Raw genomic sequence first — 26,453 nt, forward strand, 5'->3', positions numbered from 1 at the left:
ATTAATTGGATAAGGCACTATTTGAAAGACCCTACCTCAATTTGGGACTTCATTTCTCATCATGTATTTTCTAACCTTGGAGGCCTAAAATTTTTGCTATTGTGTAACGATAACATTTATAGGATTCCTGTTGCTCTTTCAAACTTCCACAAACAAGCCCTTCTGGCATGGTCTCTTATATACAAGCACAATTTCTCACCTACCAAATATTTCATTTGGAACAGTAAAGACATATGTTACAATAGGAGTGAGCTTTTCAATAGGAAAGGTCAACTTTTTAAGGTTTTTAATATTAAGGTCCCTGTGACTCCCAAACAATTTGCCATTGTATTTGATTAGATTCAAACAGGTGTTGTTATGTTGTACAGGGCTTACACATCTCCTCTTTCTGCTGTAAAAATTGTGAATGATCCGCTTGACACTCCTGTGGGGAAACTTTGATTTAATCAGAAAGATAACAGAAAAATCTGCAGCTTATTTAGCTGCCTTCTCTTCGGTGCAATAACCCATTTCACCAACCACCCTTTTTTTTTTTTTTTATGTAGATATTCATGTATATATTAATTTCACCCACTGTATAGTCACATTTGTACAGAGTGTATAGGGTGTACATTTGCACAGAGTGTACATTGTACAGAGAGTATAGAGTGTACACTGTTCTGTTCTCTTCCACACCTTTCTTTGCACTTCTATATTTTTTATATATTTACACATTGTTTTCTTGCATGCACACGTCGCACTGTATGGAATAGCCTCAATCTCGTTACCCTGCGTAATGACAATAAAGCCGATTCTGATTCTTATTCCAAAGTGATTGTGTGTCTGTCTCCTATGTAATTGCGCTCTGGAATAATGTTGTGAATGACATCTGTTGGGTCCAAACGTGGTCCCTTTCTAACAGGTATTTACTTACCAACAAAGTCAAAGAGATATCTTTTAAAATCATTCATGGTTATTACCCTGTAAAGACTGTGATGGTTAGATACAAGAAGGACATTGATGTTACCTGCACCTTATGGACCATGCATCCAGAGACTGTTTACCACCTGTTATGGACTTGTGGAAACACTCGATAACTACGGCAGGGCATCTGTCGCTTCATCCTGGACAATATCAATGACAAATTTGTGCTTTGTTTTTAAAAGATGTGATATTTGGTTTTACACTGTATGAACAAAAATTTAAAAAGGAACTTTACCTTTGCAACCTCATTATTCCATTGGCTAAGTTTTATATTCATAAATGTAAGTTTCTCAATACCCGACCTGTCTTTTGTGCCTTTAAAAAAAGATTTAGAACTCTACAATAAAACACTTTCTAGCTCTAACAACAAAAAAGATGCAAAAACGACAATAATGTGTTCCAAATTTAAGTTATTTACTGAAATTGAGTGACCCTATGGCTTTGCACTTTGTTTATCATATATATTTTTTTATTCTATTTCATTTACTTTGAATTAACACCCCCCTGGTGCTGTTATTTTGTACTTATTTTGATTATTTTTTCTCATATGTTTGTTTGTAAATGTTGAAATTTATAAATAAAAGTAAAAAAAAAAAAAAGTAGGTGTAATGAGGAGGCAAGTGACTTACACTGTATGGAAAAAAAATTGAAAAGAAATTTTACCTTTGCAACCTTATTATACTATTGGCTAAGTTGTATATTCATCAATGTAAGTTTCTCAATACCGACCTGTTTTTTTGTGCCTTTAAAAAGAATTTGAACTCTACAAGGGACAAGCAGCAGAAAATGGATGGAATTTAAAACTCTCTCTTCCTCTTTACCATGAATTGATTAACGTGGACCTCGACTTAAACAAGTTGAAAAATGTATTCGGGTGTTACCATTTAGTGGTCAATTGTACGTAATATGTGCTGTACTGTGCAATCTAATAGTTGTACGTAATATGTACTGTACTGTGCAATTGACTAATAAGTCTCAATCAATCAATCAATCAAAACTCTAACAACCAAAAAGCAGTGAAAACTATGATGCTGTGTTCCAAATTCAGATTATTTACGGGATTTGTGTGAGCCTATAACTTTACATTTTGTTACATATATATTTTGCATCCTATTTTGGTTACTTTGAGTCTACAACCCCCTGGTGCTGTCTTGTACTGTTTTTGATTATTATTTCTTGAATAATAATACAAAAAAAAGAAATGAACATGGAGATTAACCACAGTAAAGAACATAATTAAGATAGAACACAATAAAAAGTGGCAATATAATTGGAATAAGGAAAGAAACGGTAGGGCAGTGGTTCTCAAATGGGGGTACTTGAAGGTATGCCAAGGGGTACGTGAGATTTTTTTTTTTTAATATTCTAAAAATAGCAAAAATTCAAAAATCCTTTATAAATATATTTATTGAATAATGCTTAAAAAAATATGAAAGTAAGTTCATAAACTGTGGAAAAAAAAATGCAACAATGCAACATTCGGTGTTGACAGATTTTTTGTGGACATGTTCCATAAATATTGATGTTAAAGATTTATTTTTTTTGTGAAGAAATGTTTAGAATTAAGTTGATGAATCTAAATGGATCTCTATTACAATCCCTAAAAAGGGCACTTTAAGTTGATGATTACTTCTATGTGTAGAAATCTTTATTTATAATTTTCATTGTACGGCAAACTGTCTGTTTAACTGTGCATATGACAATAAACAATCTTGAATCTTGAATCACTTGTTTATTTTTCAACAAGTTTTTAGTTATTTTTTTCCCCAAATAGTTCAAGAAAGACCACTACAAATGAGCAATATTTTGGTCATTTTATACAATTTAATCAATCAGAAACTGAAGACATAGTGCTGTATTTTACTTCTTTATCCCTTTTTTTCAACCAAAAATGCTTTGTTCTGATTAGGGGGTACTTGAATTAAAAAAATGTTCACTGAAAAAAGGTTGAGAACCACTTAGGTAGGGAGTATCAAAGTCCAGATGAGAGTAGTTGTAATGAGAGGAGGCAATAGCAATAGGAAGGAAAATACATTATTACTAGAATTCTATTATGACATACATATCTAAATAGTTCATTGACATTGATAGGGAAACATAATGCAAGGCTGTGTGACTGCCATCAAATAAAAAGTGTAAGACATGTTTTAATACATTGTAGGAAATACAATAGAGAAAGGGAAATACGTTAGCGAAAGACAAGGTCAGGTCAGTAGTGGAAGATATTTTAGGACTGCACTCAGAACACGTAGGTTCCAAAGCATTATATACATATTTAAAAAAGACAGGGTTAAATGAAATAATATAGAGCAGTGGTTCTCAAATGGGGTTACGCATACCCCTGGGGGTACTTGAAAATATGCCAAGGGGTACATGACATTTTTTCAAAATATTCTAAAAATAGCAACAATTAAAAAACCTTTATAAATACATCTACTTAATAATACTTCAACAAAATGTGAATGTAAGTTCATGGAGTGTGAAAAGAAATGCAACAATGCAATATTTAGTGTTGACAGCTAAATTTTTTTGTGGACGTGTTCCATAAATATTGATGTTAAAGATTTCTTTTTTTGTGAAAAAATGTTTAGAATTAAGTTTATGAATCCAGATGGATCTCTATTACAATCCCCAAAGAGGGCACTTTAAGTTGATGATTACTTCTATGTGTAGAAATCGTTATTTATAATTTAATTTACTTATTTTCAAACAAGTCTTTAGTTATGTTTATATCTTTTTTTCCAAATAGTTCAAGAAAGACCACTACAAATTAGCAATATTTTGAACTGTTATACAATTTAATAAATCAGAAACTGATGACATAGTGCTGTATTTTACTTCTTTATCTCTTTTTTTCCAACCAAAAATGCTTTGCTCTGATTAGGGGGTACTTGAATTAAAAAAAATGTTCACTGGGGGTACACCACTGAAAAAAGGTTGAGAACCACTGATATAGAGCAGTGGTTCTCAAATGGGGGTACGTGTACCCCTGGGGGTACTTGAAGGTATGCCAAGGGGTACGTGAGATTTTTTTTTTTAATATTCTAAAAATAGAAACAATTCAAAAATCCTTTATAAATATATTTATTGAATAATACTTCAACAAAATATGGATGTAAGTTCATAAACTGTGAAAATAAATGCAACAATGCAATATTCAGTGTTGACAGCTAGATTTTTTGTGGACATGTGCCATGAATATTGATGTTAAACATTTCTTTTTGTGAAGAAATGTTTACAATTAAGTTCATGAATCCAGATGGATCTATATTACAATCCCCTAAGAGGGCACTTTAAGTTTAGGATTACTTCTATGTAATGAAATCTTTATTTATAATTGAATCACTTGTTTATTTTTCAACAAGTTTTTAGTTATTTTTTAAATCTTTTTTTCCAAAATGTTCAAGAAAGACCACTACAAATGGGCAATATTTTGAACTGTTATACAATTTAATAAATCAGAAACTGATGACATAGTGCTGTATTTTACTTCTTTATCTCTTTTTTTTCAACCAAAAATGCTTTGCTGTGATTAGTGGGTACTTGAATTAAAAAAAAATGTTCACATAGGGTACATCACTGAAAAAAGGTTGAGAACCACTGATATAGAGTATAGGTTTCCACCTCGGTCCACACTCCAGTTCAGTAGGTGGCGAAAACGCACACCAGAAGGTTGCTTGCCAACCGCCATTAAACAAAGAAGAATAACTTCCGGTTGGTGGCAGAAGCTAGACAAGCTAATTCTAGTAGCCGTGTTGTTGTTGTTTTCTATACCACAATGACTTCAAAGAAAGGGAAGAAAGTCGTAAATCAAGAAGAGCTCCGGCGACTGATGAAAGAAAAACAAAGGCAAACATCCGACAAGAAGCGTGTCGAGTCTCCGTTTGCTAAATATAACAGTTTGGGCCATCTGAGCTGTGTGCTGTGCAACATGCAGGTGAAGTCGGAGCTGCTGTGGCCCGCTCACGTCCTCGGAAAGCAACACAAGGAGAAAGTTACCCAACTGAAAACAGACAAACAAACACCGCAGAGTCAACCGGAAAAGAGGAAAGCACCAAACGACGAGGACGTCAACGGGAAGAAGGCGAAACTAACGCCAGGGGAAGGGCAGTCCGACTCGGCTGTACCTGGAGATTTCTTTGAGCAGCCTGACTCTGCAAAGCCAGCAGGCATCAGTTTGCTAGTCGGGGTTTATGATAAAGATGGGGATGACGATAATGAAAAGCAAGCGACAGAAGAAGCAGGAAACAACGACACTGCTCCGACAGCTGCGGAACCAGGCGAACTACCCGCAGACTTCTTCGACAGCTCCATCCCCATTAACCCCGCCGTTTCCCACTCGGGCTCCATTCTAAAGGCGGAGGCGCCGGAGAAAAGCACCGAAAAGAAAGACCGCTCAGTCGAAGCGATACCAGAGGGCTTCTTCGACGACCCGGTAAGGGACGCCAAGGTGCGCAACGTTGACGCGCCCAAAGACCAAATGGACAAAGAGTGGGAAGAGTTCCAGAAGGAGATACGTCAGGTGAACACCAAGTCGGAGGCCATCGTGGCTGAAGATGACGAGGAGGGCCGCTTGGAGCGACAGATCGACGAGATTGATGAACAAATTGAGTGTTACAGAAGAGTGGAGCTCCTGAGAGACAAAAGGGATGTGGCGAAGAGGAGGTTTCAGCTGAGGAAGAAAATGCAACCCATGGAGACGGATGTCAGCATGGAGGAGGAAGAAGAGGAGAATGAAGAAGAACTGCTTGGACTTCTGTCCCGGGACTGGCGGGCCAAAGGGGCATTGGCGTAAATTATGTTTATACTGGAAGAAACCCACACTTGAAATTAAATGTCATGCACTCTCAATTATGTATTAAACAAACTGAATACAAATTAAATATTTTACTCTTTATTCATTGGCGGTCACACAAGAACACTCATAAAATCTTATAGAAGCAGCTGAGACCAACACCCTTCTTAGTGGCCCAAGCTGTTGCATTTTGAGCTCATTGTCCTGCACTACTACTGCACAGTCAATTACAGCTCTGTCATAAATTATATGTACATTATCATAACCAACTTGCAATGCAAAACAATCTTAATTAAAAACATAAAATGCAGAGTTTAGGATTGTAATGCAAATTTAACTTCTCTGACACCCTGAATAGGATAAATTGAGATACAGGTGAATACAGCATACACATGGAGTTAAATATATTAAAAGAGTGATGTCAGTGCATCATGTACTACCTGTTACTGCAATAGTCATCATGCTATGTCATTATTATTGCTACGTTAGCTTCTAAAGTCGTAAGTGTTTCAAAGTGAACATAGCCCTTTAAATCTTGTTTATAGGCAAAACATACCTTAAATATAATAAAACGCATTCAGTTTCACACTGATGGTATCAATCAAGGGTTTCAGCAGGTATGGGAAACTGTCTAAAACTGAAGCCAAACAAAACAAAAAAAAATCTAATTCTGCTTCTAGTAGTCATTTGTAAACATTCATAAAATACATTTCACTTTCATACCAGGGGAGAGTTGGGCATTGCATTGAAAACAAAAAACAGCATAATTGAATGAAAAACCTAACGTGTGCAGCAACTCTAGTTGAGTGATGGTGTGAAAATGTTAGTTTAAAAAGTACATCACGGATTCATTTAAGGTAAATTTTTTTCGGGATGAGGTTGTGCTGAACTTGAACAAAATGGAAGAGAATCGAGATCCAAAAATCAGCATGAGCAATGTTCAGTTCACACTAAAAGTGCAGCAATTGCAGGAAAAGGGGTGGAGCCAATAGTCCCCGCTACCATGAGCCAGACCCGACTAGACTTCATTCAATGCAGTTCACTGTGGGGCAGGAAGGGGGCGGGGTTTACATGCTCACACATCAAAAGCGGTTCTCAACTCCATCAGGGAGTACCTCTCATCTCCATCAGCGTCAAAGCACCTCAAGGTGCGAGCTTTCGGAATCGATGGCCCAAGTTTTCCCCACAGCTCCTCGTAAGTCAAGCCCGCTGAATCAGGGCTGATGTCTACGTAGATCTTTTCCAGACCTGCGGACAAAAAGTACTCAGTTCAGCAATATGTGACATGTCACTTTTCAAAGAATGGATGTACATTTGTATACCTTTCAGTGATGCGACTGCAGGACGTGAACGCCTATTTTGGCATTTGACATCAGCGTTTCTCTTGGAGCGGCCTGGGGTGACGAAGCGTGGGTGTCTGCTGGTCTGCGGCTCTGGAGTTAGCGTTGAGTTATCTTGTCAAGACAGGAGAAAGGAGAGACAAGATAACTTTAGATACGGCGGAAGGGAAAAGCTGAATTTTGTTGGTTAAAAAACAATGACTAAGCGGCACCTGGTGATGACGCGATGGTTGTTTTTGTCTCGTTCATCTTCTTGAAGGGTTGAAGGCCGCTGCTTTTGAGGGGATGAGATTCAGCTTCCTTAAGATGGAAAAGGAAATTAAAAAAATATCAATACATTGAATTTATTCTTGAATGTAACACTTCTAAAGATGAGGACAATGCAGAAATATAATCTGTTCCAGGGTCAAACTATGAATTTTATAAACCCTTAGTAACTCAGAGCATTCTTTAAAGTATTTAACATTAACAGTTATAAAAGTGTGTAAAAAATAAAAATAAAAAGCCAACCGCTGCAACTACCAACATTTTAGGTCATCTTACCTTATAAAAGTAATTAGTTACTATTACAAATTGCTTTTCCCATAAAGTAATTGAGTCAATAACTGAGTTATCCAATTGTAAGCGTAATTCCTTACTCTGCAAAGTAACTGACATTTTTCCTTTTATTTTATACGCCATTAGGTTCGATAACATCTTAAAACTACAAATATGTTTATATTAACTGATCGAAGAATAAAGACACAATATAAAGAATTTTAGAACATGTGGTATTTATCTGAACTCAATAGATTACAGTGTGCCATATGATATGCACAGAAATACAAATGTATAAAACAAATATTCCGTAAAGTAGCAAAATTAAATATTGAAAGTACAAAACCCAATACGGTACGAAAAAAGTAAAGTTAGGTAAAAAGAAAGGATCATTTGGCCTTCAAATAGTGCAATTAATTCTCTGCACCTGTATACCAAAATACAACCTGAAATAAATTTAAATAAAACTGATATCAAGTTATGGTCGAAAACATGACATGCATTCAAGTAAAACGTTAAAAAATGTTCCCCGTTGTCAATCTAACAATAAATGGCATGTGTACAAATATAGGGTTCTTTTCTTAAGCTAATTTTAATTATGCAAGCAAGTAATCACTTGTGATTAATCATGAATAATCCAAATTCCAAAATTTGATGAAGGGATTAAGAAAGTGGCTGCATTTGGGCCTGGGGTTGGGTTAGAAGCAGCAGCACGTGTCATGTTGGCATGTGTTGATGTGAAGTGCCATTCAAGCAGATGTGAATAAAGACTTTTTTCCTGGAAATAGCGTGCCTGTTACATAAACATTCTTGTCTTTAATTTCAATGAGCTAAAAGTAGTGCTAGTCCTTACAGTTTGAAAACGATACCTTTGAATTTCTCAGGCTCTGACTCGTTGCAATTATCGTGTGCAACCATTATAACACCAAACAACTCTATTGAAATGTTTAGCCTCTTGGGCAACATGACTGACGTTTTGTTTGGAACCCTTCTCCAACGACGCTACTCTCTGCTGCAACTCTGCAATTGTCACCAGGAGGATGTGGATCTGCTCGTCGGTCCACGTGTGGTGCAGCACCTCAGTCTGGTTGGCCTCGCTCACTGCTTTCCTCAGGTCAGTTAGGTCCTATCACAAACACAACTTACTGCTCTTCTGTTTCCCTAGTGGTGTGGTCTGCAAATACAGACAATGTAAACCATATCTAATGTGCTCCAAAAATGTGGTCCATCACTGAAAAAAGACGCCAGATTGTGAGCATTTGTAACTAACAAGACTCACACTACTTAAACCATTTACACACATAAACAGTATAATAGAAAAACAAGTTGACTTTATATGCACATTTTTATATGATTTCTATCCACTTGTATTTACAATCCGCAACGTATGCGAAAATACCATCTAAAAATTACGAAATGCCACAAATTCAGTCAGCCATTTAGAGTATTCCGCTCCGAATGTCGTTGGTAGTTTTAGATTTGGGGGGTCCGATGACGCCACGAGAGGAATGCTTGCACTCTGACCATATCATCAGATCAGTCATACTAGAAATACCCAAAATATGAAAAGAGATGTGCTGTTTATCATTCACAATCCTTATGTATGACAAGAATACATACGATTGGCATTTTTTTAATGTAGTTGAAATTGTAAATAGACAATTGAATTAACAGATCAAGGGTCCTTTAGCGTTGTTGTTGTTGGGGAAGGGATCTGTAGTTCCGGGTTTTACGTCACGGCTCACGTGACTGGCTAGGTCATCCATCCATCCATCCATCCATTTTCTACCGCTTATTCCCTTTGGAGTCGCGGTCATTAACACTCAAAATGGCTCGGGAAGCTCCGTAAGATTTACATTATTTTAATAGTATATATTTATTCAAACTTTGTAAGTCTTTTTGTTTCATAAATGATAATAGCTTCAATATAGAGGCAACTTGTTTCTCCATTATATTGGTACGTTAAAACAGAGCAGTCTTCAACAGGGGTCTGCAGAGAGCGGTCCGGCATTTCCTGGTTGATTAGAATTTTTTAAATATATATATATATATATATATATATATATATATATATATATATATATATATATATATATATATATATACACATATATATATATATATATATATATGTATGTATATATCTTCTACATATTTACCACTTCCCACAATTATCCCCAAATTTAAATGTATTTATATACACATTAATATTGATCAAACACACAGTAATGGAGTTTATAAATGTTTGTCAAACACCAAACCATGCGATTAGTGTAGCGTACAAAAACTGAGGTACCACTCTATATTAGAATAATTTGCATACGAGTCCTGTAGGTGCAACTGTACTATAACCATATTTATTAATACAGTAAGTGATGTTTTATTATGTTTGTAGAATCTCATGAATACTGCAATAAGTAGAAATCAGTGATGTTGTCGAAGGAAAAAGCGAACATTGCATTTTTGAAATTATTGCACTGCCGTGGGCTTAAAATGATCAAAATACAAAAATATACAATTTTTATGAATGCGCCTGTTACTACATTACATATATACTTACACTGTGTATACAAAACCTTGATGGATGTGTTTTAGAGCGCTTTATACTGTAGGTGTAATAGAGCAACTCCCATAGTCCTCATTGTAAGCTGACTTTTGATCACAATTTATTTTTACTAGTTAGAGTGCATTAAAAAAAGAAAAACATATGTGATTGTCTTACATAATGATTGTGAATGATTGGCAAAATTCCCCAAAAATCTGCAGTTCCCTTTTAAGAGCAATTTCCTTCAACATGCTTTCCATTTTGCCCCGACTTTATCACCTTAATGAACGACTTCTTTCGGGACTCTATGAAAGCTCTTTCCTATATCTTTATTAGAATGACTGGAACTCCCAAGAACAGACCAGCAAAACGGCTTTTTCTGTTTAAACTCCGCACTCACTCTCACTTGTTTTAATTCTAAACACAAGCTGGTTGACCTTTAGGTGAATAAAGCAGCGTGGAAGAAAAATGACATGACGTAATATGCAACCCAGCTATAAAGCGATAGTCGTTCGACCACATCCTTGTCATCCTTAACGTTCCGGTAGAAAACTAGACGCTACAATACTATCTGTCCCTTAAAATAATTTGGGCCTAATTTTTTGTTCTGAGCAACTTTCCAGGCGCTGCAGTTGTGTTAATGTGCTTTTGCTGTAATTGATATTTGAACATTTGTAGATTGATGTTGAATGTCACATGCTGCATGGCGATGATGAAATGATCTGTGTGTGTTCATCATTTTACAGAGCAAATAATCTTTGTGCTTTTTAAAATAGAGTATGAATATGGGGCACAAGCAAAGCCACAATGCCAGGACTTTGATAAAGACGGTGAGAAATCTTATCGAATTCAATAAAGATGTCGTAGCAAAGTACGACCAAAAGCAATGCTCTCCCATCCTCCCACTCTGCTTATTGCTGTCTTTACCAACAAAAGTCTTTAATAAAAAGGACATTTTATTTCAAATGTTTATCTATCCATTTTGTTTATTATTTTGGATTGTTTTCTGCACGTAAAACTATAGCTAAAACCAAAATTATGTGTTCTGTGTTTAAAAGGGAACTGCACTTTTTGGGGGGAATTTTGCCTATCGTTCACAATTATAATGACAGACAAGACAAAATTGTTTTTTTTTTGCTTTCTAGTGTAGAAAATCAGCTCGCGATGCAGCTAATGGGAGCACCCAATTGTTCCTCTAAATCACTTTAAAAATGCATTCAAAAACCATAAAAACTTCATTTACGTTCCATAACACGTATAATAACCAAGGTGTACCAACATTGTAATGGTAAGAGCGAACACCAAGAAAATGTTTTTCTATTGTAGTAACACATTGGCATGCTTCGGCATTAGCCGTAAAAGGTAACTACGGCGAGATAAGCTAGCTTCTACAACAACACAAAACACATTTGGGTTTGTAATGTACAACACTGTGTTACGACACCAGATTGTACTTACTGAAAAACATGAGCAGTCATAATACAGTATAGGTAAAGTATTAGCCCACATTTCATGTTCTGTTTGTACACAGCTGAGCTAGCCAGACAGCGAATGCCTTTGTACTAACACTCAAGGCGTCCTGCGTGTATCATGATTGATTTTAAAGTGACTCACTTGATGGACAATTGTTTGTCTGGTCCAGCTGGCCGGGAACGTTTCCTGTTGATTTTGAGTAAGCAATCTATTTATGTCGAAATAGCTTAGCTCAAAGTTCCCCTATTTATAGCGTCAACATTGCTTTCATCCCCCCCTCTCTCCCGGCTTCGGTCTATTCCAACGTCTCGCTCTTCCTTTGTGCTCACTTCTATAAGCAGCAGTATGTTTAGCTTCAAAAGTATAAGGTTGTAAATCCTCATTTGTCCAAAAATAGTCATGTTTGTTGTCTGCTACCAAGTCTGCCATGATTATAGATGACATGATTACTGAAGTAGGAACACACATTTGTTGCCAGAAGGCAGACGTGCGCTACTATGGAATTAGTTAAAATTATGAAAATACTGTAAATATTGAACATATTACATATTGTTATGAATGTGTCTGTTACTACATTGTATATAGACTTGCACTGTGTACATAAAATGTTGCTGGAGGGTTTTGAAGGTGTTTTGGAGGGTTTTGAAGGTGTTTTAGAGGGCTTTCCCGCCTTCGGCCCGAATGCAGCTGAAATATCACCCCCCCCCCACCCCCGTAAGGGACAAACGGTATAGTATGGATGGACGAAGGCTACCACGGTGACTCCCAATGGCCGCATCTTTGAAGCGTTTTTTTTTAATCAACTTTAAAAATCATAAAAAAAGAGACGTGTTCTTGTCCATCATAATGATTGTGAATGATAGGCAAAATTGCAAAAATAGTACAGTTCCCCTTCAATACTTCTGGTGTGCGTGCAAAAAATAGTTGGATTTAAATTATTTCTTAAGGGAAAAACTGCTTCAGTTTTTTTAAGATTCAGTATTTGTCTGACCTGAACAAAAACTTAGGTACCATTGCATAGTATACACTGCCTACAAAGGAAGAATATACAACTTTATTATATTTTTGTCCTCGGTGGAAGTCTCCACAGCCGTGGCGTTCTAGTTTACCCATAGAAAAATTCATATCAATGCTGTAAGCCACTAGTTGGTTGGAGGAGAAAAATGTTTAAAATGCATTTAAAACCAGACCTTATTTTCACCCTTTCGCTTCATACAAAACAAGAATAGCGCAATTGCGCCAGAAATTTACCAAATAGCTTATATTCACAAGATAAATTTCAATCTCACACTCTCAAAAGTCATAAGATATTAAAGATCTCAGTCAACAAACCGCTAAAAAAAACATTACTACTGAGGCTTTGGTTAAAAAAAACACTTCATTTTCTAAAGCTAACTTGTAAAGCCTCAAATCTCAAATGTAGGACCTACTTTTTAATCTGGAAACTTCTGAACTCCTGATATTGATTGGCACATTACGTGTATTATGAATGAAACACAAGCACATCGGAGCCAAGAAGTGACGGCTTTACCAGGTGGCTCACACAAGGGGAATCTGCACCACTGCACATACATTGCACAAGAGTGGCGAAATAAACGGAAACAGCAGGGGCAATGTTCACTGCCGTTTATGGTTTGGATTTGAGCCATAAAAAAAGAGTGACGGCATTACCCGATGGCTCCTTCAAGGGAAATCTGCGCCACTGCACAAAAGTGGCGAAATAAACAAAAACGGCAGCAGCAAAGTTCACCGCTGTTTATGGTTTATGGTTGAGCCACAACAAAGATGACATTTCATTAAAATAACATCATGGCCACAAAATCCCAGTAATCTTAATGAACTTACATGCACAATGGTGGCGAAATAGACACTTGAGCTTCTAAGGATGCAGCTGCATGGCCACATGAGATTCAGAAAGTAATATTATGAGTAGGTATGTTTCAATCAGAGTTTTATGCTGTCGATTCTAATTATCCATATGTGTCCAGGGAATTATTCAGAGTTTGTAAACATTAGCGAAAACACCCAAAAAGATTTTTAGATAAAAATATAGACATATTTACTCTAATATTGATCATTTACTGATACTAACATTGGTATCAAAACCATGGTTTATTGGCATGAAATTATGTGGTCTGTGTAACATTTAATGTGGTGTGTTATTCTTACCTGAGTATGGAAATGAATTATGTTATGCTTCTGCAGTAATTATCATTTAAATATTATTGGACCAAATTATTATTATAAAGTAGCACGTGTGTTATATTTTTTAATATGTTTTAGTTATATAGTCCTGCACCTTTGTAGTTCCTACCTGTTGTTTCTCTACATCCAATTAGAGAATGAATGTAGGTTGAAAAGAAAAGATGAGCGTGGTGAAAGACTACAGTCCGGTTGAGAAAGTCCAAAAAACTTACACTGTCGAGGTGACTTTTCCTGTTTTATTGACAAGCGAGATGGCGCAAACTTGATAGTTAAAACTGTTACGCGATTGGCTGTTTTACGTGTTCCTCCCATTGTTCACTGACCCTTCCTGTTTTGCTAGGTGACCAGACCGCGAGAGCCTTTGTCCATGCAACCAACCAGGTTTTATTATTATCCGGTTTCTTCCGACCAAAAAATATCTATTCATCAAATGTTTTATCTGACACATTTTATATTGATATCCATTACATGTCTATTGGGATTTATATTGATATCGTTTTAATGGTCCAGCCTTATGTTGAGCCTTGACCTCCTGTGATAAAGTTAGGTAATAATGATACCTAGGATAGTAAAAAACATGCAGCTTATTTGCAGTAATTGATGTGATTATTAGTAACTTGGGGGAGCTGGTCCACACTGTGTATAGAGATACATAATTAGCTGCTCTGTGCTTGTCAGCCGGGGGACTGAAAATAAAAACGTATCAGAAGAAAGGGTTTGCCGTTTGTGATCGGCATCAAAAGGCATTAATCGGCAATGGCGATCGCATACTTTTTCATGAAAATCGTCAGATTCTGAACTGAATTGCAAAAAATACAGAGGTATTTACGTTGAATTTGTATTCAATCAGCACTGCATCAAGATGGAAAGAAAGTACATTAGGCACACCTGTGCACTTATGAGATCCCTGAGTAACCTGATTTAACTACCAATCCAAAACAGCCTTCAAAGTGATGCGGTGGAGTTAAACACTACAATAATACTTTCTGTATTGGAGCGCAATAACTGTAAAGGAAAGCACACTCAATATTTTGGACTGCCTTAAAGTTACCATTGTTGCCTTAAGCCCGTCGTCTGACTTCTTCTGGTTTTCGATGGCAGTCTGCATAGTTTTCACGTCGTGTTGCACACTGGTTAGTGTGCTCCCAATTGTAGCCACGCTCTGAAAAATAGGGAAAAAAAACATGAGAAGTGAACTACCTATATGAGTTTGGTCACTTGACAAGTGGCCCTTGTTTTATGGTTACGATGAATGCCCACAAATTGCTAATATTATCATTAAGTTCTTGTATGTAATTGTTTTATTACCGTATTTTCTGGACCATATGGCGCACTGTCGATGAGCGGGTCTATTTAGGCCTATTTTATTAAGTGCATTAAACGGGTCATGTTATGATTCTTTTCTTCATTTAAAAAACACGTCCTTGTGATGTACATGACATGTTATAGTGGTTATTTGGTAAAATGTTAGATTATGTTTTTAGATAAAAGGTATACAGACCATATTTAGGCCGATTTCTGACCATCTCTTCTGGATGCAAAGCTTTGTGGGCGGTCTTATTTATATGGCACCATGTCATCGTTTTTGTACCGGTAGTTTTTAGCGCTTCCATAGCGAGTCTACTGACAGATATAAGAACTGTTAGCTACTTTATATTAGAAATGGCAACAACGGAGGATGAATGCCCTACAACAAGAAGATCGAAAAAAAAAAAGGACCTCACCGACTATGGCGTGAACTGCAATGGCCCATGCGCGAAAATTTTCCAGACTTATGCATATCCCAAATACACATCAGCAAGTACCAATAGGTAGGAAAAGTTGGTTTTGCATTATATTGCGAATCAAAACGCCAGATAATGTCTCTTTATAGGTGCCCTTCTGGTGTCGTTATACACACGCCATATTAATACCCATACGTCGAAAGGCAGTACGTATGATTAAAGTAGCAGTAATGCTCGCCTTTCATCAAGTGGTGCGGCTTCATAGCTTACCAAAGTCATACTAAAATATTTTGACATATTTTTGAGAGCTGCGTGCAATGTTCCATATTGTCAATTAAACATCCAAATTTTGGATTTGTTTGCTTACGGGTACTTGCTAGCGTCGTTTATTGAACAACGTCAACCTGCAGTCCACACGTATCCCATATATGTGACTGTCATCTATTGTTTACACTTATCAATTCACCAGGTACCGAATAAAATTGCAACTAGGTCAGTTAGAACAACCTGAATTAAAACGTACATTGGGAGCACTTTCTATTTTCGAGAAAATGAAAGGATTTTAAGTATACCTTACAGTCCAAAAATATGGTACTGTGCTATATCCCCTTTGTGTGTTCTGTGTCTTGTACGTACAATGAGTAGATTTCTCTTTACCTTTTGAAGTTCTTCTACTGTAGTGGGTAGACTAATTAAATCGGAGGCCGACTTCAAGTTGGTCTTTAAATGGTTTACCGCGGAGTCCAGTAACGTGATCTGCATGAAGACAATGACACATTATTGATTATGGCTTCATAATACCGCAAATGCATTACGTTGACTGACTTTTCTGTTCATCTCTGTGAAGTTAGACCAAAGTTTGCCCAGCCCTTTGTCCCCACTCTCAATGTCATCAAGCTTTCTGTCTTCTGTTTTCAAGTCCTCACTTAGTTTTGGTAGTTCACTTGAAGATGCTTTCTGGCTTGATTCCACTGTTACAAACAAAAAACAACACATTGACAGCAGTGTTACATGGGTGCAAAGTTTGGCCAGCTCTATGATCACAAGACAACGTACTGCTGTGCAATCTTTCTTTCATGGAATCGAAATTTTCTTTCAGGGAAACCTGCATCCATATGAGTCCAGCGCAAGCCATGACACAGGCGGCCAGTATGATGAAGAGAAACAAGGGGTAGCACACAGCGCAGCACTGGCTGTAGCTTCTTCTGCAAGCAGAGAAACATAGGAAACATTAGACACACTGCAACGCTCCTTTAATTATTCATGACAAAGAGATATTTTCAGTGGTTTGCCTGCTGCGCCGTGGAGATTATACATTTTTATAAAATGGTCAGGGTCCATAAACCATGAAAGACTAATAGGGCCATGTAAAAGGATGGGGAAAAAAAGTCATATTTTAACAAAAACCTAAACGCAACAGTCAGAGAGCTGGCTGTCTCTTTCTGGAGGCATGCTATATATTATTTAGGAAATACATCATTAAATATTTGTTTAAACCACTTCAAAAGTGTAACTTGAAAAGATCCTTAACAGTCATCATTATCGTGCCGATTTATGCTTATAATATTATAACTATATTCTCGGTTGGTAGAGCGGCAGTGTCAGGTTCCAGGTTTGAGTCCCACTTCTGCCATTCTAGTCATTGCCGTTTAGTCCTTGGGCAAGACACTTTACCCACCTGCTCCCAGTGCCACCCACAATGGTTTAAAATTAGCTTAAAGAGTAAAAGTTGTGTTTCACTATGTACAGGGCTTTGAGTCGCAAGAAAAGCGCTATATAAACATAATTCACACTACAATTATACTCATGTTTTTTGTCAAATTACAACTTTGTTCTTGTAGAACTATGGTATTCAGATTTTTTAGGTTAGAGATTTTGTTAAATTTATTTAGAAATTACCTAAAAAAAAAACTACATTTGCACAATATTGGCTAAATAACATATTCCATTATCATAACTATTATTCCCTCGTGGCACTTTCACAGTTCACTTACTACAGCCTCAGATCGCAGATTTTAAAGCACCATTGAGCAACCATTAAGTTTCCATGTTTAAATTACATACGTATAGAGGGTATTAAGAGCATAGAAGTGTTTATAAGTATATGTAAAATCAGTACGGAGGGCTTATTAAGACTTTAAATGCATATGACATTAATAAACATATCAATCCACCACTGGCTTCTGGACATAACGCCCTTGACAATCGAAGGAACATTTATTTTTTTCTTGTGAAATCAATACTGTATCGTGTTGTATCTTGTATTTATTCTCATAATACTAAATTTTTCTAAAATTCGACTTTATTCCTGTAAAAAAAAACAAAAAAACTACTGATTTTATTCTGGTTGAATCAACTGTATCCGTAATAGTATTTCTGTAATAGAATTGCATGCTCTTTGTCATATTTTAATTATAACCTTGAAAAGTTTTTCTTGTAAAAAACATTTTTTTTAAATATTGATGTAGGACTTAACTTCTCTTGCAGAAATGTGAGTTTCTTCTCAAAATAATTAAATAAAAACAGAATGATTCCCCCTCATGATAGTACATTATTTCACCCATTATTTTTTTTTAATTACATCTGTAGATTGTAAACATTTTAATCTGGGTCAAAAATCACTTCATATTTTCTACTGCTCGCTAGTGTTACCATATCTGAGTTATAGTGTAGAAATATGGGGAAATAATTACAAATAAGCGCTTCATTCATTAGCCGTGTTACAAAAAAAGATCGATTAGACTGATAAATAATGTTGGCCGTAGAGAACATACAAACCCTTTATTTATTGAGTCAAAAATATTGAATTCCGATGGTTTTGGTAAAATTGCAAATAGCTAAAATTATGTACAAAGCAAACTATAACCTGCTACCCAAGAATGTACAAAAATTCTTATCAACTAATGATGAGAAATATAACCTAAGCAGAAAATGTAAATTTACACGTGAATGATCGTACAACACTAAAAACTTTTAGGAATTGGAATTAGACTATGGAATGGATTGAGTAAAGAAGTTAAACAATGTACTGATATGTTCAAGTTTCAGAAGTTGTTCAAATTAATAGTGCTTACAAACACCGTCAACCGTATTGAAAATTACATATTCCGTATCTCAGTATGTTTATCATGACCGACTTAATTATTTATTACAAAAACTGATGTATTAATCACTCACGGATGTCATTGTGCTACAAAATGGAGTCAGTAAATTAACGTATGTGTTTTTAACGTTCTGAAGTGGGAAAGGGTAGGCTTAAATAAGCTTTGCTTCTTCCTACTCCTTTTCGGACATGATGTAAAGTTAAAGTACCAATGATTGTCACACACACACGAGGTGTGGTGAAATTTGTCCTCTGCATTTGACCCATCCCCTTGATCACCCCTTGGGAAGTGAGGGGAGCACTGTGCAGCAGAGGTACCACGCCCGGGAATCATTTATGGTGATTTAACCCCCAATTCCAACCCTTGATGCTGAATGCCAAGCGGGGAGGCAATGGGCCTCATTTTTATAGTCTTTGGTATGACTCGGCCGGGGTTAGAACTCACAACCTACCGATCTCAGGGCGGACATTCTGACCAATAGGCCAGTGGTTCTCAAGCGTTTTTCAGTGATGTACCCCCTCTGAACATGTTTTTTAATTTAATTACCCCCTAATCAGAGCAAAGCATTTTTGGTTGAAAAAAAGAGATAAAGCGGTAAAATACAGCACTATGTCATCAGTTTTTGATTTATTAAATTGTATAACAGTGCAAAATATCGCTCATTTGTAGTGGTGTTTCTTGAACTGTTTGGAAAAAAAAGATATAGAAATAACCAAAAACTTGTTGAAAAATAAACAAGTGATTCAATTATAAAGATTTCTTCACATAGAAGTAATCATCAATTTAAAGTGCCCTCTTTGGGGATTGTAATAGAGATCCATCTGGATTCATGAACTTAATTCTAAACATTTCTTCACAAAAAAAAGAAATCTTTAACATCAATATTTATGGAACATGTCCACAAAAAATCTAGCTGTCAACACTGAATATTGCATTGTTGCATTTCTTTTCACAGTTTATGAACTTACATTCATATTTTCTTGAAGTATCATTCAATAAACATATTTATAAAGGATTTTTGAATTGTTGCTATTTTTAGAATATTTTAAAAAAAATTCACGTACCCCTTGGCATACCTTCGAGTAGCCCCAGGGGTACGCGTACCCCCATTTGAGAACCACTGTCGTATGGTAAAAAAAAATATACGGTACTTATAACATTTATAACACTTAACTGTACCTTACATTTTTTCATTTTAATACTTTTATTTTATTCTTTTCATACCTTCAAGTACCCCCATTTGAGAACCACTGCACTAGGCCACGGAGTGAAATTATATGAAATTGAGTGATGTATATGCTGTAAGTGTGTTCATGTTTGAAATTAACAAATTAAAGAAAGAAAATTCAGGATTTTTCTTGTCAGATCATTACTTTATTCGCAGTTCATTCAAGTCAAATAGTTTTACGCCCCCTAAAATTACGAGTTTAATCTTGGTAAATCACATATTTACCCAAATTTACCCAACTGTTTTGTAGTTTCACTGTAGCCCTATTAATTATGTTAATAAAATGATTTATGCACTTATAACGTATACAATGTTATAAATGTGACCAAGACACAGGAAATGGTTTTGGATCTGAGGAATGTGACTGACCATGAGCCAGTGGTCATCAAAAATCAGGAAATTACGCAGGTATCCTCATATAAATATTTAGGGTTTCATATTGATAATCTTCTCTGCTGGAAGACACATATTGACAAACTGTGCAATAGACTGCAACAGAAGCTATATTTTTTGCGAAGATTAAGATTGTACGGCGTAAGCAGCCACATCATGATGATTTTCTACCGTGCGTTTGTAGAGAGCATCGTTAGATACGGGATCAACTCATGGTTTGGCAACCTAACCGTTAAACTAAAAAGCAAACTGGCCGGCATGCATAAAACGGCAATGAAAATCATAGGGAGGAAAGAATATGAGCCTATACAGAGCATTTATGAGCAGGCAATTAGGAAAAAAGCTAAGAAAATTATTTCCAAATCACAACACCCACTCTTCCCTGAATATGGAAACCCTGCCATCAGGGAGAAGACTCCAGGTCCCACTATGCAAATCTAACCGCCTTAAATTATCATTTGTCCCAGCCTCCATTAAGCTGACCAACAATGTGCAATAGAATGTTAATACATAGGTAAGCACTTTTTTAGCACATAGCACTTTAGCACATGGCACTGTAGAACTAAGCACTTTAGCGCACAGTACTTTATCCATGAGCTCTAGTGTGATGCACACTGGTACTTTATCTTTATCTCCATACTGTAGATCAGCGGTTACCAACGCGGTGCCCGCGGGCACCAGGTAGCCCGTAAGGACCATATGAGTCGCCCCATAAAAATAGCTCAAATAGCAGCACTTACCAGTGAGCTGCCTCTATTTTTTAAATTGTATTTATTTACTAGCAAGCTGGTCTTGCTTTGCTCGACATTTTTAATTCTAAGAGAGACAAAACTCAAATAGAACTTGAAAATCCAAGAAAATATTTTAAAGACTTGGTCTTCACTTGTCTAAATAAATTTTTTTTTTATTTTTTACTTTGCTTCTTATAACGTTCAGAAAGACAATTTTAGAGAAAAAAATTCAACCTTAAAAATGATTTTAGGATTTTTAAACACATATACCTTTTTACCGTTTAAATTCATTCCTCTTCCATCCATTTTATACCGCTTATTCCCTTTTTGGGGTCGCGGGGGGCGCTGGCGCCTATCTCAGCAACAATCGGGAGGAAGGCGGGGTACAAGTCGCCACCTCATCACAGGGCCAACACAGATAGACAGACAACATTCACACTCACATTCACACACTAGGGCCAATTTAGTGTTGCCAATCAAGTTATACCCAGGTGCATGTCTTTGGAGGTGGGAGGAAGCCGGAGTACCCGGAGGGAACCCACGCATTCACGGGGAGAACATGCAAACTCCACACAGAAAGATCCCGAGCCTGGGATTGAACCCAGGACTGCAGGACCTTCGTATTGTGAGGCAGACGCACTAACCCCTCTGCCGCCGTGAAGCCCTTCCTTCCTCTTCTTTCCTGACAATTTAAATCAATGTTCAAGTATATATTTTTTTATTGTAAAGAATAATAAATACATTTTAATTTAATTCTTCGTTTTAGCTTCTGTTTTTTCGACGAAGAATATTTGTGAAATATTTCTTCAAACTTCTTATGATTAAAATTCAAAAATATTATTCTGGCAAATCTACAAAATCTGTAGATACATCCATCCATTTTCTACTGCTTATTCCCTTATCCGTAGAATCAAATTTAAATCTTATTTCAAAGTCTTTTGAATTAAATTTGAAAAATTTTGTTCTGGAAATCTAGAAGAAATAATGATTTGTCTTTGTTAGACATAACTTGGTCCAATTTTTTTTATATATTCTAACAAAGTGCAGATTAGATTTTAATTTAATTAAAACATGTCATCAAAATTCTGAATTTAATCTTAATCAGGAATAATTACTAATGATGTTCCATGAATTCTTTTTTTTTTATTTTTTCAAAAAGATTCAAATTAGCTAGCTTTTCTTTTAATTTTTTTCTGTTGAATTGTGAATTTTAAAGAGTCGAAATTGAAGATAACTATGTTTCAAAATTTAATTTGCATTTTTTGTGTTTTCCCCTCTTTTAAATTGTTAATTCAAGTGTTTTTTCATCATTTATTCTCTACAAAAAACCTTCCGTAAAAGGAAAAAAAATTACGACGGAATTACAGACAGAAATACCCATTTTTTTTACATATAGATTTATTTATTAAAGGTAAATTGAGCAAATTGGCTATTTCTGGCAATTTATTTAAGTGTGTATCAAACTGGTAGCCCTTCGCATTAATCAGTACCCAAGAAGTAGCTCTTGGTTTCAAAAAGGTTGGTGACCCATGCTGTAGATTTTATGCCTACATCTAAGTACCACCTATGTCTATCAACCTCCATGTTCTGATGTTTAAATGTTAATTGTCTGGTTGTGGTTGTGTCTGTGCTTGTGTTTTTGTTCTGTTGTTTTTGTGTATGTTAAGAAAGCAATGATGCACTGTGCTAGGGCTGGGCGATATATCGATACATACGATATATCGCAGGTTTGTCTCTGTGCGATATAGAAAATGATTATATCATAATATTCGATTATATGTTCTCACACCGTTGCTTTAAGCTGAGGCAGGTCGAGTTGCTTTTAGCTGCAGGCATTACCCAACAGGCGTTTCTCTCTCACTCGTCTCTCATTCTGACAGAAATGGAAAACAAGCCCGCCTTCTTACATATGTCACATACTCTCGCAAGTATAGCGTCATTCGCTCTCGCCGATCAGAGAGATAGCAGTATGACTAACATTAGCTGAGACAGGTCGTACAAGCAGAGCAGAGCAGAGCTTGTGACAATACAAGAAAGAGATGGTGCGAAACTTATCACAAATGGAGGAAGAACAATAAATGGCCAAAATAAAGAGCAGGGGGTCCATCATCTGGCGGTGGTTTGGCTCAAAGTGGGAAGATATTCAGCAGACAACAGCAATATACTGTTCAATGTATATACTATGATGATTAACCTGTGTGATGACTGTATTATGCTCATAGTATATATTTGTACCATGAATTGATTAACTTAAACAAGTTGAAAAACTTATTAGGGTGTTACCATTTAGTGGTAAATTTTACGGAATATGTAATGTACTGCACAATCTACTAATAAAAGTATCAATCAATCAATGCAAAGTATGCAGCAGGAGTGTTACTACAAAAAGATAGCAACACTATTAATTTGTTCTTTCATTTAAAAAGTCAACCGTGAGAGAATGAAGAGTATTTACTGAATACAGTTTTGGTCAATTGACTTAGTTGAGATTTCCCTCTCTGCATGAAAGTTTAAAAGTAGAATATAGTCATGCAGTATGAAGAAGAATGTTTTAATGTGGACACATAGAATCATCATACTGTTGTGATTATATGCATCAAGTGTTCATTCAAGGCCAAGGCAAATTATCGTAATATATATCGTATATCGCAATATGACATACAAATATCGCGATATTAATAAAAGTCAATATCGCCCAGCCCTACACTGTGTCCAAGAAAAATTTCCCCGCGGGGACAATAAAGTTGAACCTTGAATGCACGAAATCCATCACTCACTTCCCAAAGCTCGCTCCACTGTTGTTATGGAACTCGTCGTCCTCCGAACTCGAGTCGGACTCCGAGTCCGGTGGCTCGGTACGTAGAAGCCGGTGACCGGAGCCCTTCTTCGCCTTCTTCCTCTTGCTGTCTCCGAGTCCAATGAGGGCATTTAACTCCTTCCTCTTTTTCATTTTCTTCTGTGGGGTCAGCGAACCCGCTGTGCCCGACTTAAAGCCGACTAGATCTAATGTTTTGTCCAGTTTGCTGGGACTCGACGTTGAAGCTAGGCTAATGCCAGATTTACAATTTGCAATCACGTCAAGTGGCTATCGGTAATGAACACCGCTACATTTGTTTAGCATAAATAATCCGATAACATTAGATTACTATGAGCTAAAAAACACCCCCTACTGCAACTTTGGACTGCTATCTCTCGAATTAAAACAGAATATTGGCTAACGCGAGTGAACACATCAGAGACTAGCTAGCATTACCGAGCTAACGTCGTCTCAACGAGTTTCAAAGCGGGTTGAACTTGTAAGCGCTCATTTTTTGTCACCGCCTTAAACTTAATAACCACAATAATATGTAATTGACGTCAAAAGAAAGTACACGGCGCGGCCTAGTATTTGGAGCTACGTCGGCCTTGCGGCATGCATTTTATTGTTTAGGCACGACGTCCCTGTAAACTCGAAGCTGATTGGTGGTAGTGTTGTGTCGTTCGCGAACGATTCGTTCGAACGAACGAATCTTTTGAGTGAACGTGAACGTACTGAACCGAATCACTTCATGAACTGATTCGTTCCTTTCTCAGTTCAATTGAGCTCCGCCGCGACAATGCCGGTATGAGTGGAACTGGCGCATTCTGTGACTCACTGAACCCTCGACGTCGGCGAACGACGCAGCCAGCTACTCATCATGGGGGGGGAGGGGGAGGGACTGAGCGAACGATTATTTCATCGCGGATTAACGACATGAATCACTCAGTGAACGACAACGCTCTCGCTCTTTAATGCCGCGAGTGATTCTCCTCCCGTCGCAGGGATATATATATATATATATATATATATATATATATATATATATATATATATATATATATATATATATATATATATATATATATATATATCTTTCATGTCATTGGCATCCGTTCTCCATTCATTCTCCAAGCTAACGGCTAATGTTGACTCAAGCCACATGAAAACAAACACACACACGCGCCCCGTCCCCATTATCTCAACACATAAAATTGTTATTGCATATTCAAGTTGATATTTCCATTTTTATATTTTTAAATGCAAGCTACAGAAAGTTTAGTTTTTATGTTGGCATTTCTGGCACTTGGTTTAATATTTCCATCCATCCATCCATCTTCTTCTGCTTATCCGAGGTCAGCTCGCGGGGGCAACAACCTAAGCAGGGAAACCCAGACTTCCCTCTCCCCAACCACTTTGTCTAGCTCTTCCCGGGTGATCCCGAGGCGTTCCCAGGCCAGCCGGGAGACATAGTCTTCCCCGTGGCCTCCTACCGGTTGGACGTGCCCTAAACACCTCCCTAGGGAGGCGTTCGGGTGGCATCCTGACCAGATGCCCGAACCACCTCATCTGGCTCCTCTCGATGTGAAGGAGCAGCGGCTTTACTTTGAGTTCCTCCCGGATGGCAGGGCTTCTCACCCTATCTCTAAGGGAGAGCCCCGCCACACGGCGGAGGAAACTCATTTCGGCCCCTTGTACCCGTGATCTTATCCTTTCGGTCATGACCCAAAGCTCATGACCATGGGTTAGGATGGGAACGTAGATCGACCGGTAAATTGAGAGCTTTGCTTTCCGGCTCAGCTCCTTCTTCACCACAACGGATCGGTACAACGTCCGTATTACTGAAGACGCCGAACCGATCCGCCTGTCGATCTCATGATCCACTCTTCCCTCACTCGTGAACAAGACTCTTAGGTATTTGATCTCCTCCACTTGGGACAGGGTCTCCTCCCCAACCCGGAGATGGCATTCCACCCTTTTCCGGGCGAGAACCATGGACTCGGACTTGGAGGTGCTGATTCTCATTCCGGTCGCTGCACACTCGGCTGCGAACCGATCCACTGAGCTGAAGAGCCCTGTCAGATGAAGCCATCAGGACCACGTCATCTGCAAAAAGCAGAGACCTAATCCTGCAGTCACCAAACCGGAACCCCTCAACACATTGACTGCACCTAGAAATTCTGTCCATAAAAGTTATGAATAGAATCGGTGACAAAGGACAGCCTTGGCGGAGTCCAACCCTCACTGAAAATGTGTTCGACTTACTGCCGGCAATGCGGACCAAGCTCTGGCACTGATCGTACAGGGAGCGGACCGCCACAATAAGACAGTCCGATACCCCATACTCTCTGAGCACTCCCCACAGGACTTCCTGAGGGACACGGTCCAATGCCTTCTCCAAGTCCACAAAGCACATGTAGACTGGTTGGGCAAACTCCCATGCACCCTCAAGAACTCTGCCGAGAGTATAGAGCTGGTCCACAGTTCCACGACCAGGACGAAAACCACACTGTTCCTCCTGAATCCGTTTAATATTTGTTTTGTTTTATTTAAGGTAGCCTATTTATTTTCTTTTTGTTTGCACATTTAAGTTGATATTTTCTTTGTTATATTTTTAA

General features: G+C 37.3%; 2 protein-coding genes across 5 annotated transcripts; one reads left to right on the forward strand and one right to left on the reverse strand.

Annotated features, from left to right (window-relative positions):
* Window positions 1-1,024: 1,024 nt before the first annotated feature.
* On the reverse strand, window positions 1,025-24,502 carry efcab14 (EF-hand calcium binding domain 14). Of its 4 annotated transcripts, none has more exons than XM_061920508.1 (10): window positions 23,816-24,502; window positions 16,639-16,784; window positions 16,408-16,553; window positions 16,240-16,338; window positions 14,910-15,020; window positions 8,609-8,761; window positions 7,311-7,398; window positions 7,081-7,212; window positions 6,874-7,006; window positions 1,025-1,103 (listed from the first exon to the last, which is right to left on the reverse strand). In XM_061920508.1, exons 1-10 carry the CDS (start codon window positions 23,986-23,988, stop codon window positions 1,040-1,042), a joined length of 1,245 nt encoding a protein of 414 aa, XP_061776492.1. In that variant the 5' UTR covers window positions 23,989-24,502; the 3' UTR covers window positions 1,025-1,039. The 4 variants fall into 4 exon arrangements, with proteins under 4 accessions (XP_061776492.1, XP_061776491.1, XP_061776494.1 ...); XM_061920507.1 differs by having other exon boundaries at window positions 16,639-16,787; window positions 23,816-24,501; XM_061920510.1 differs by lacking the exon at window positions 1,025-1,103 and adding an exon at window positions 5,842-6,800 and having other exon boundaries at window positions 16,639-16,787; window positions 23,816-24,501.
* znf830 (zinc finger protein 830) lies at window positions 4,646-5,846 on the forward strand. The gene has a single exon (XM_061920511.1). It carries the CDS (start codon window positions 4,742-4,744, stop codon window positions 5,756-5,758), a length of 1,017 nt encoding a protein of 338 aa, XP_061776495.1. The 5' UTR covers window positions 4,646-4,741; the 3' UTR covers window positions 5,759-5,846.
* Window positions 24,503-26,453: the final 1,951 nt, after the last annotated feature.

Source organism: Nerophis ophidion, linkage group LG14, assembly GCF_033978795.1.
Source record: "Nerophis ophidion isolate RoL-2023_Sa linkage group LG14, RoL_Noph_v1.0, whole genome shotgun sequence".
Lineage (NCBI taxonomy): Eukaryota > Metazoa > Chordata > Actinopteri > Syngnathiformes > Syngnathidae > Nerophis > Nerophis ophidion.